The 12,229-nt window shown below is 36.3% G+C and overlaps 1 protein-coding gene across 2 annotated transcripts in view; it reads left to right on the top strand.

Moving 5' to 3' along the window:
* SMC1B (structural maintenance of chromosomes 1B) overlaps nucleotides 1–12,229 on the top strand; it is a 91,918-nt gene that overhangs the window by 24,845 nt on the left and 54,844 nt on the right. For both annotated transcript variants that reach the window (XM_061205436.1, XM_061205437.1), the window contains exons 5-7: nucleotides 257–495; nucleotides 2,490–2,748; nucleotides 3,703–3,843. In XM_061205436.1, the coding sequence (XP_061061419.1) occupies nucleotides 257–495; nucleotides 2,490–2,748; nucleotides 3,703–3,843 (639 nt within the window). The remainder of the gene's footprint in view (nucleotides 1–256; nucleotides 496–2,489; nucleotides 2,749–3,702; nucleotides 3,844–12,229) is intronic.

The following is a 12,229-nucleotide window of genomic DNA, read 5'->3' on the forward strand; positions in this document are numbered from 1 at the left end:
CAACAAAGACCCAACTCAGCCAAAAATAAATAAAGAAATTTTAGAAAATAAATAAATAAAATCCTTTACTGGTTTATTGTAGAAGCATATGCAGAAGCCTTCTCCAAATAATGGTACTTTTGGCAAGAATAACATTTGTTAATGATGTAAATAAAAATTCATTAGAGATCATTTGTTGGCACTCTAGTTGAGTTTATGAAAGGTCAATGTAAAACATACTCCCTTTTAACTGTTGTTGAATTGTACTGTTTTATAGGCAGAACGTTACCAGAGTCTCCTTGAAGAACTGAAAATAAACAAGATACAACTGCAGCTTTTCCAACTGTATCACAATGAGAAAAAAATTTCTTTTCTAAACAGTGAGTTAGAGCGTGTGAATAAGGATTTGAGTGTCACAAAAGAGTCTCTTTCTCGTCATGAAAACATAGTTAAAGCCAAGAAAAAGGAACATGGAATGTTAAGCAGACAACTGCAACAAACAGAAAAAGAATTAAAGTGAGTTTTCAAAATAGTTATTAACAGTTGGATTTTATGTAGATTGATAGAAAAAATAAAAATATAAGTGACACTTTGAAAGTTGATCTTTTAAATAAACTTTTTTACTTTGGAATACTTTTAGATATACAGAAAAATTCTAAAGACAGTACAGAGAGTTCCCATATTCCCCACACTCAATTTCTCTCACTTATAACATCTTATATTTTTAGTATGATACACTTGTCAGAATTAATTAACCAATATTTATACATTATTATTAACTGAAGTCCGTACTTTATTCATATTTTTTTAGGTTTTACCTAATGTTCTTTTTCTGATCCAGTATACCATATTATATTTAGTCATCATGTCTTCTTAGGCTCCTCTTGGTTGTGACAGTTTTAGACTTTCCTTGTTTTTGATGTCCTTGACAGTTTTAAGAAGCTTTGGTCAGGTTTTTTGTAGAATGTATCTTAATTAGGATTTGTCTGTTAGTTTTCTCATAATTAGACAGCGTTTATGGGTTTGGGGGAAGAAGACCACAGAGGTAAAATGCCATTATCATCGCATTATATCAGGGATGTCAAATATCATATATGGGGAATTCCCTGGCGGTCCAGTGGTTACGACTCTGCGCTCTCATTGCTGAGGGCCCCGTTCGATCCCTGGTCAGGGAACTAAAATCCCACAAGCTGCATGATGTGGACAATAAATAAATAAATAAAATAAAGTGGCTATACCAAAATTTTAAAAATATATATCATATATGTTATATGACATATCATCTATCTAAGATATCATAGTATCAGCATGACATCATTATTATTATTTTTTGTTTGTTTGTTTTGGCTGCACCACGTGGCATATAGGATCTTAGTTCCCCGATCAGGGATCAAACGCATGCCCCTGCATTGGGAGTGCAGAGTCTTAACCACTGGACCACCAGGGAAGTCCCATATCGTTATTGATGTTGACCTTTTCTTGCTTATCTGTAACGTCCTATTCCAACAGTAAGAAATCTGGGTTCCACAGTCTCCCATCCATTTGCTTAATTGTTCAATTCCAGTAATCATGTATGGCAGTATCAGAATTATTAACCCATATCCTTGTGGGAAGCAACTTTATCAACTGGAGTACAAGGCTTATGTACAATCCCTTTTGCTTTTGGTTTTATGGACTCCACTCATTTCCAGAGTTACTTAGGTTAGCACGTTTCCCCCACCCTCTTCAATAAGGTTGTTTCATACATTTGTAATACAGTTAGATTCTTCAGTCACATTCTACATTCTGTCTAGGATCCCTCGGCCTCCTAAGTGATTTTTTTTGAATTTGATACATTAAGATTCACTCCTGCTGCTGTAAATTTCTGTAAGTCTTGACAAATGCATGATGTCATATGTCCACCACTACAGTATCATACAGAGTAGTTTATCACTCTTAAAAAATTCCCCTGGGACTTCCCTGGTGGCGCAGTGGTTAAGAATCGCCTGCCAACGCAGGGGACACAGGTTCGAGCCCTGATCCAGGAAGATCCCACATGCTGCGGAGCAACTAAGCCTGTGAGCCACAACTACTGAGCCTGCACTCTAGAGCCCGCGAGCCACAACTACTGAGCCTGCACTCTAGAGCCCGCGAGCCACAACTGCTGGAGCCCGCGTGTCTAGAGCCTGTGCTCTACAACAAAGAGAAGCCACCGCAATGAGAAGCCCGCACACTGCAACAAAGAGTAGCCTCCACTCGCCGCAACTAGAGAAAGCCCGTGCACAGCAACGAAGACCCAACGCAGCCAAAAAATAAGTAAATAAATAAATAAATGTATTAAAAAAAAAAAATTCCCCTATGCTTCACCTATTTGGTTCTCCCCCGCCATCTGGTAACCACTGATCTGCTTATAGTCTCTGAAAGTCAATTTTTATCGTTTCTTTTTAAATGTATAATTTGATCAAAAGAACTTCCCTTTATATACTATAAAATTAAATTTCCTTTAAAGCAAACTTTATTTTTCTTTTTAGATCTCTTGAAGCACTTTTAAATCAGAAGAAGCCTCAGTACATTAAAGCTAAAGAAAACACTTCTCACCACCTCAAGAAGTTAAATGTGGCTAAGAAATCAATAAAGGACAGTGAAAAACAACGTTCTAAACAGGAAGCTGACATAAAGGCCTTAGAGACAGAGCTGGTTGATTTAGATGGTGCATGGAGAAGTTTTGAAAAGCAGATTGAGGAAGAAATTTTACATAAAGGGCGAGACATTGAACTAGAAGCCAGTCAGGTGAAAAAGTTGACATATGGGAAATCATTTGTTTCTATTGTTTCAGCTTCTCCTTTTAATTAGAAAAAAATTAAAGGATGACCTCTCTTTCTGATATTTTAAGAGATTTTCCTCAGAATTTAAATTATGAGGATTTAAATTTTTCAGCCTATATGTAGAATCTAAATTTAATCTTTACAGTAGGCTATTTTTCCTTCATAAAATTAGATGACATTATAACATTTATGAGTTAAAGTCATAGAAAATACTTCAACAAGGTTACATGGTATCATTTTGTAATAAAAGGTAATTAAATTATATTCTTATGTTTTTAAGGTAATCATTTTTTTCCTCTCATGAATATTGTAAAAACTTAAAAGTCAGATAATATATGGCTTTGAAGAAACATGATCACTTAATTGACTGAAGGGAAATTGATTCCTTAAGATTATTTAAAATGTTAAGTGATTAATTAATATCCATTTAGTACATAAGATTTAATTATAAGTCAATAGTAGATATCCAAAAATTTATAATTGAGTTTTCAAACATTCCCTCAACTAAATTTCTGTCATTTATCTCTTTCATTAATTTTATAATAACCTTATATCACAATATATATACTAAAATAATTGTGACTGTATAAATAGAAAAATACACAATTTTCTCTGAACTCCTTTCTTTTTTAAGAATTTTAATGAGTTTTAATGTTCTTTCTCTTTTAAGAATTTCTTACAGAGACCTTATAGAGTTGGTTTTGAATACCTTATTGATCTATCTAAACAGTTTTAAATAAGAAGACGTTCATTTTACGTTCATGCTATCTTAGCCAGAGAAAATGGCTAATTATGATCTAATTCATATAAAACATAATTTTGACAAGTTTAATTATCTGCTAGTGAAGGATAGCATATAAAGAATTTCCTCTCATGCTTCTTTAAGTGAGTTAGCAATGTTTAAATGCTCTTTATACAGCTGGATCAATACAAAGAACTTAAGGAACAAGTAAGAAAGAAAGTGGGTATAATGACCCAACAATTGGAAAAGCTGCAGTGGGAACAAAAGGCTGATGAAGACAGACTGGCATTTGAAAAGAGGAGGCATGGGGAAGCTCAGGTACCTTGGTTTGGGCATTAATGACTTAGAATTATTTTTCATGAAATTTTATTCTCATTTTTATATTGGTTTTTCAGTATATAAATGGATTTATATCAGACATAAGGAATTAATTAAATTTTCTGGATTACCTGTTAGGCTGCTTAGTATTGTATCATTTAGGTCCTCTTTCATGGTCTAAGATATAAACAGTGTCTTCATACACATAGTCAGTAAGCATTTTATGTGTATAATGATAGGTGTGGGCAGATGATATTGTCTGTTCTTACATGTAGGTTAGTCCAGTGAGGTTAGGAGAAGGGTTGATAAAGGAAAAAAACAAGTATCATAATGTAGGTGAAAAGTCATTTGGAAACATTAAGGACATAGCCCAAGAGGAGCTTAATAGTCTACATGAGAGGTAACCATCAAGACAGCATTACAGTGTTCTGCCTTAGAGTAAGGCAGACCTGCCTTCCATCCAGTATTGTCCTGTCACTGACCTGTGCTGGTATAAATAAATCATTTCACTTCTCTGAACTTTGATTTCTTAATTTGAACAATGAGGTTAGGTATGTCATTTTTTATGGCTGAGTAACATTCCATTGTATATATAATATACCACATCTTCTTTATCCATTCATCTATTGATGGACACTTAGGTTGCTTCCATATCTTGGCTATTGTAAAAAATACTGCAGTGAACATGGGAGTACATATATCTTTTTTAATTATTGTGTTTGTTTTCTTTGCATAAGTATTCAGGAGTGGTATTGCTGGATCATGTGGTAGTTCAATTTTTAATTTTGTGAGAAATCTCCATACGGTTTTCCATAGTGGCTGCACCAGTTTACATTCCCACCAGCAGTAGGAGAGTTCACTTTTCTCCACACCCTTGCCAGCACTTGTTATTTGTCTTCTTTGTAATGGCCATTCTGACAGGGGTGAGGTGATATCTCATTGTGGTTTTGACTTGCATTTCCTGCTGATTAGTGATGTTGAGCATCTTTTCATGTGCCTGCTGGCTGTCTATATGTCTTCCTTGGAAAAATGTCTATTCAGGTACCCTGCCCATTTTTTAATTAGGTCTTTCTTTTTTTATAAATTTATTTTATTTTATTTATTTTTGGCTGCGTTGGGTCTTTGCTGGGTGCAGGCTTTCTCTAGTTGCAGCGAGCGGAGGCTACTCTTCATTGTGGTGCATGGGCTTCTCATTGCAGTGGCTTCTTTTGTTGCGGAGCACGGGCTCTAGGCCTGCAGGCTTCAGTAGTTGTGGCATGTGGGCTCAGTAGTTGTGGCATGTGGGCTCAGTAGTTGTGGCTCGTGGGCTCTAGAGTGCAGGCTCAGTAGTTGTGGCACATGGGCTTAGTTGCTCCACAGCACGTGGGATCTTCCCGGACCAGGGAGCGAACCTGTGTCCCCTGCATTGGCAGGCAGATTCTTAACCACTGCGCCACCAGGGAAGTCCAGGTCTTTTTTTTTATGTGGAGTTGTATGAGTTCTTTCTATGTTTTGGATGTTAACCCCTTATCATATATATTGTTTGCAAACATCTTCTCCCATTCAAAGCTGCTACCTCAGTTTAGGTCACTATAAACTTCCCTCTTAGAACTGCTTTTGCTGCATTCCATAGATTTTGGATCATTGTATTTTCATTTGTCTTGGTGTTTTTGTTAATTTCTTCTTTGATTTCTTCATCAATCCATTGGTTGTTTAGTAGTAATTGTTTAGTCTCCACATATTTGTGTTTTTGGCAGGTTTTTCCTTGTAGTTGATTTCTAGTCTCTGTTGTGGTCAGAAAAGATTCTTGATATGATTTTAGTTTTCTTAAATGTATTGCGACTTGCTTTGTGGCCTAGCATGCAATCTATCCTGGGGAATGTTCTAAGTGCACTTGAAAAGAATGTTTATTTTGCTGTTTGGGGATGAAATGTCATATATATATCTATTAATTTCATTGATCTAATGTGCTGTTTAAGGCCAGTGTTTCCTTATTGATTTTCTGTCTGGATGAATTGTCCGTTGATGTAACTGGAGTGTTGAAGTCTCCTCTTGTTTTTGTGTATCTGTCAATTTCTCCCTTTATGTCTCTGTTAATATTTGCTTTATGTATTTAGGTGCTCCTATGTTGGGTGCATATATACTTAAAATTGTTATATCTTCTTGTTGGTTTGATCCCTTTATCATTATATAATAATGCCCATCTTTGTTTTAAAGACTGTTTTGTCTGATATAAGTATTGCCACTTCAGCTTTCTTTTTGTTTCCATTTGCATGGAGTACCTTATTCCATCCCCTCACTTTCAGTCTGTGTGTGTCTCTAGATCTGAAGTGAGTCTCCTGTAGGCAGCATAAACATATTTTTAAAATTCATTCAGTGACTCCATGTCTTTTGATTGGAGCATTTAGTCCATTTACATTTAAAGTAATTATTGATAGGTATGTACTCATTGCCATTTTGTTCATTGTTTTTGGGTCGCTTTGTAATTATTTTTTGTTCCTTTCATCTTTTGTCCTCTTCCCTTGTGATTTCATGACTATTTTTAGTGTTATATTTGGATTCCTTTCCTCTTTTTTTGTGTGTATCTGTCATAGGCTTTTGGTTTGTGGTTACCATGAGGTTCATATATAATATATGAACATGTTATGTTATAGGTAACATGTAATATATATGATTCATATATACATATGATTATTTTAAGTTGATATCTTAAGTTCCATTGCATTCTAACAACCTCACATTTTTACTCCCTCTTTAAGTTTAATGTTCTTTTGTTTTTGTTTTTAAATAAATAAATTTATTTATTTATTTATGGCTGCGTCAGGTCTTCTTCGTTGCTGCGCACGGGCTTTCTCTAGTTGCGGTGAGCGGGGGCTGCTCTTCATTGCTGTGCACAGGCTTCTGTCTGCGGTGGCTTCTCTTGTTGCGGAGCACAGGCTCTAGGCACATGGGCTTTAGTAGTTGTGGCTCGTGGACCGTAGAGCACAGGCTCAGTAGTTGTGGCGCACAGGCTTAGTTGCTCTGTGGCACGTGGGATCTTCCCAGACCAGGGCTCGAACCTGTGTCCCCTGCATTGGCAGGCAGATTCTTAACCGCTGCACCACCAGGGAAGTCCCAAGTTTAACGTTTTTGACATCATATTTTACATCTTTTTGTTTTGTATATCCTTTAACTACTTATTGTGGTTACAGATGATTTTACTACTTTTGTCTTTTAACCTTCCTACTAGCTTTATAAGTGGTTTATCTACTTCCTTTACTGTAGGTTTGCCTTTACCAGTGAGGTTTTTCTTTCCATAATTTTCAGATTTCTAGTTGTGGCCTTTTCTTTTCCATTTTGAAAAGTCCCTTTAACATTTCTTATAAAGCCAGTTCAGTGGTGCTGAGCTCTTAGCTTTTGCTTGTCTGTAAAACTCATTTTCATTCTTTTAAATTTGCATGATAGCCTTGCCTGGTAGAGTTTTGGTTGTAGGTTTTTCCCTTTCATCACTTAGAGTATATTGTGCTACTCCCTTCTGGTCTGCAAAGTTTCTGCTGAAAAGTCACCTCATAGTCTTATGGGAGTTTCCTTATATATAACTAGTTGCTTTTCTTTTGCTGCTTTTAAGAATCTCTCTTTATCTTTAATTTTTGCCATTTTAATTATAAAGTGTCTTGGTATGGATCTCTTTGGGTTCATCTTGTTTAGGACTCTGTGCTTCCTGGACCTGGATGTTTGTTTGTTTCCCCAGGTTAGGGAAGTTTTAAGCTATTATTTCTTCAAATAAGTTCTCTGCCCCTTTTTCTCTCTCTTCTCCTTCTGGGACCCCTGTAATGCTAATGTTAGTACACTTGATATTGTCCCAGAGGTCTGTTAAACTATGCTCATTTTTTTTTTAACATCTTTATTGAAGTATAATTGCTTTACAATGGTGTGTTAGTTTCTGCTTTACAACAAAGTGAATCAGTTATACATATACATATGTTCCCATATCTCTTCCCTCTTGCATCTCCCTCCCTCCCACCCTCCCTATCCCACCCCTCTAGGTGGTCACAAAGCACCGAGCTGATCTCCCTGTGCTATGCGGCTGCTTCCCACTAGCTATCTGTTTTACATTTGGTAGTGTATATATGTCCATGACACTCTCTCACCCTGTCACATCTCACCCCTCCCCCTCCCCATATCCTCAAGTCCATTCTCTAGTAGGTCTGTGTCTTTATTCCCATCTTGCCACTAGGTTCTTCATGACCTTTTTTTTTTCCTTAGATTCCATATATATGTGTTAGCATACTGTATTTGTTTTTCTCTTTCTGACTTACTTCACTCTGTATGACAGACTCTAACTCCATCCACCTCATTACAAATACCTCCATTTCATTTCTTTTTATGGCTGAGTAATATTCCATTGTATATATGTGCCACATCTTCTTTATCCATTCATCCGATGATGGACACCTAGGTTGCTTCCATGTCCTGGCTATTGTAAACAGAGCTGCAATGAATATTTTGGTACATGACTCTTTCTGAATTATGGTTTTCTCAGGGTATATGCCCAGTAGTGGGATTGCTGGGTCGTATGGTAGTTCTATTTTTAGTTTTTTAAGGAACTTCCATACTGTTCTCCATAGTGGCTGTATCAATTTACATTCCCACCAGCAGTGCAAGAGTGTTCCCTTTTCTCCACACCCTCTCCAGCATTTATTGTTTCTAGATTTTTTGATGATGGCCATTCTGACCGGTGTGAGATGATACCTCGTAGTTTTGATTTGCATTTCTCTAATGATTAATGATGTTGAGCATTCTTTCATGTGTCTGTTGGCAATCTGTATCTCTTCTTTGGAGAAATGTCTATTTAGGTCTTCTGCCCATTTTTGGATTGGGTTGTTTGTTTTTTTGTTATTGAGCTGCATGACCTGCTTGTAAATCTTGGAGATTAATCCTTTGTCAGTTGCTTCATTTGCAAATATTTTCTCCCATTCTGAGGGTTGTCTTTTGGTCTTGTTTATGGTTTCCTTTGCTGTGCAAAAGCTTTTAAGTTTCATTAGGTCCCATTTGTTTATTTGTGTTTTTATTTCCATTTCTCTAGGAGCTGGGTCAAAAAGGATCTTGCTGTGATTTATGTCATAGAGTGTTCTGCCTATGTTTTGCTCTAAGAGTTTGATAGTGTCTGGCCTTACACTTAGGTCTTTAATCCATTTTGAGTTTATTTTTGTGTATGGTGTCAGGGAGTGTTCTAATTTCATACTTTTACATGTACCTGTCCAATTTTCCCAGCACCACTTATTGAAGAGGCTGTCTTTTCTCCACTGTATATGCTTGCCTCCTTTATCAAAGATAAGGTGACCATATGTGCGTGGGCTTATCTCTGGGCTTTCTATCCTGTTCCATTGATCTATATTTCTGTTTTTGTGCCAGTACCAAACTGTCTTGATTACTGTAGCTTTGTAATATAGTCTGAAGTCAGGGAGCCTGATTCCTCCAGCTCCATTTTTCGTTCTCAAGATTGCTTTGGCTATTCGGGGTCTTTTGTGTTTCCATACAAATTGTGAAATTTTTTGTTCTAGTTCTGTGAAAAATGCCAGTGGTAGTTTGATAGGGATTGCATTGAATCTGTAGATTGCTTTGGGTAGCAGAGTCATTTTCACAATGTTGATTCTTCCAATCCAAGAACATGGTATATCTCTCCATCTATTTGTATCATCTTTAATTTCTTTCATCAGTGTCCTATAATTTTCTGCATACAGGTCTTTTGTCTCCTTAGGTAGGTTTATTCCTAGATATTTTATTCTTTTTGTTGCAATGGTAAACGGGAGTGTTTTCTTAATTTCACTTTCAGATTTTTCATCATTAGTATATAAGAATGCAAGAGATTTCTGTGCATTAATTTTGTATCCTGCTACTTTACCAAATTCATTGATTAGCTCTAGTAGTTTTCTGGTAGCATCTTTAGGATTCTCTATTTATAGTATCATGTCATCTGCAAACAGTGACAGCTTTACTTTTTCTTTTCTGATTTGGATTCCTTTTATTTCTTTTTCTTCTCTGATTGCTGTGGCTAACACTTCCAAAACTATGTTGAATAATAGTGGTGAGAGTGGGCAACCTTGTCTTGTTCCTGATCTTAGTGGAAATGGTTTCAGTTTTTCACCATTGAGGACAATGTTGGCTGTGGGTTTGTCATATATGGCCTTTATTAAGTTGAGGAAAGTTCCCTCTATGCCTACTTTCTGCAGGGCTTTTATCATAAATGGGTTGAATTTTGTCGAAAGCTTTCTCTGCATCTATTGAGATGATCATATGGTTTTTCTCCTTCAATTTGTTAATATGATGTATCACGTTGATTGATTTGCGTATATTGAAGAATCCTTGCATTCCTGGAATAAACCCCACTTGATCATGGTGTATAATCCTTTTAATGTGCTGTTGGATTCTGTTTGCTAGTATTTTGTTGAGGATTTTTGCATCTATGTTCATCAGTGATATTGGCCTGTAGTTTTCTTTCTTTGTGACGTCTTTGTCTGGTTTTGGTATCAGGGTGATGGTGGCCTCGTAGAATGAGTTGGGGAGTGTTCCTCCCTCTGCAATATTTTGGAAGAGTTTGAGAAGGATAGGTGTTAGCTCTTCTCTAAGTGTTTGATAGAATTCGCCTGTGAAGCCATCTGGTCCTGGGCTTTTGTGTGTTGGAAGATTTTTAATCACAGTTTCAATTTCAGTGCTTGTGATTGGTCTGTTCATATTTTCTATTTCTTCCTGGTTCAGTCTCGGCAGGTTGTGCATTTCTAAGAATCTGTCCATTTCTTCCAGGTTGTCCATTTTATTGGCATAGAGTTGCTTGTAGTAATCTCTCATGATCGTTTGTATTTCTGCAGTGTCAGTGGTTACTTCTCCTTTTTCATTTCTAATTCTATTGATTTGAGTCTTCTCCCTTTTTCTCTTGATGAGTCTGGCTAATGGTTTATCAATTTTGTTTATCTTCTCAAAGAACCAGCTTTTAGTTTCATTGATCTTCGCTATTGTCTCCTTCATTTCTTTTTCATTTATTTCTGATGTGATCTTTATGATTTCTTTCCTTCTGCTAGCTTTGGGGTTTTTTTGTTCTTCTTTCTCTAGTTGCTTTAGGTGCAAGGTTAAGTTGTTTATTCGAGATGTTTCCTGTTTCTTGAGGTAGGCTTGTATTGCTATAAACTTCCCTCTTAGCACTGCTTTTGCTGCATCCCATAGGTTTTGGGTCGTCGTGTCTCCATTGTCATTTGTTTCTAGGTATTTTTTGATTTCCCCTTTGATGTCTTCAGTGATCACTTCGTTATTAAGTAGTGTATTGTGTAGCCTCCATGTGTTTGTATTTTTTACAGATCTTTTCCTGTAATTGATATCTAGTCTCATAGCGTTGTGGTCGGAAAAGATACTTGATACGATTTCAATTTTTTTAAATTTACCAAGGCTTGATTTGTGACCCAAGATATGATCTATCCTGGAGAATGTTCCATGAGCACTTGAGAAAAATGTGTATTCTGTTGTTTTTGGGTGGAATGTCCTATAAATATCAATTAAGTCCATCTTGTTTAATGTATCATTTAAAGCTTGTGTTTCCTTATTTATTTTCATTTTGGATGATCTGTCCATTGGTGAAAGTGGGGTGTTAAAGTCCCCTACTATGATTGTGTTACTGTCAATTTCCCCTTTTATGGCTGTTAGTATTTGCCTTATGTATTGAGGTGCTCCTATGTTGGGTGCATAAATATTTACAATTGTTATACCTTCCTCTTGGATCGATCCCTTGATCATTATATAGTGTCCTTCTTTGTCTTTTGTAATAGTCTTTATTTTAAAGTCTATTTTGTCTGATATGAGAATTGCTACTCCAGCTTTCTTTTGATTTCCATTTGCATGGAATATCTTTTTCCATCCCCTCACTTTCAGTCTGTATGTGTCTCTAGGTCTGAAGTGGGTCTCTTGTAGACAGCATATATATGGGTCTTGTTTTTGTATCCATTCAGCCAGTCTGTGTCTTTTGGTGGGAGCATTTAATCCATTTACATTTAAGGTAATTATCGATATGTATTTTCCTATTCCCATTTTCTTAAATGTTTTGGGTTTGTTATTGTAGGTGTTTTCCTTCTCTTGTGTTTCTTGCCTAGAGAAGTTCCTTTAGCATTTGTTGTAAAGCTGGTTTGGTGGTGCTGAACTCTCTCAGCTTTTGCTTGTCTGTAAAGGTTTTAATTTCTCCATCAAATCTGAATGAGATCCTTGCTGGGTAGAGTAACCTTGGTTGTAGGTTTTTCTCCTTCATCACTTTAAGTATATCCTGCCACTCCCTTCTGGCTTGCAGAGTTTCTGCTGAAAGATCAGCTGTTAACCTTATGGGGATTCCCTTGTGTGTTATTTGTTGTTTTTCCCTTGCTGCTTTTAATATGTTTTCTTTATATTT

This window comes from Eubalaena glacialis, chromosome 11, assembly GCF_028564815.1.
Source record: "Eubalaena glacialis isolate mEubGla1 chromosome 11, mEubGla1.1.hap2.+ XY, whole genome shotgun sequence".
Taxonomy (NCBI): domain Eukaryota; kingdom Metazoa; phylum Chordata; class Mammalia; order Artiodactyla; family Balaenidae; genus Eubalaena; species Eubalaena glacialis.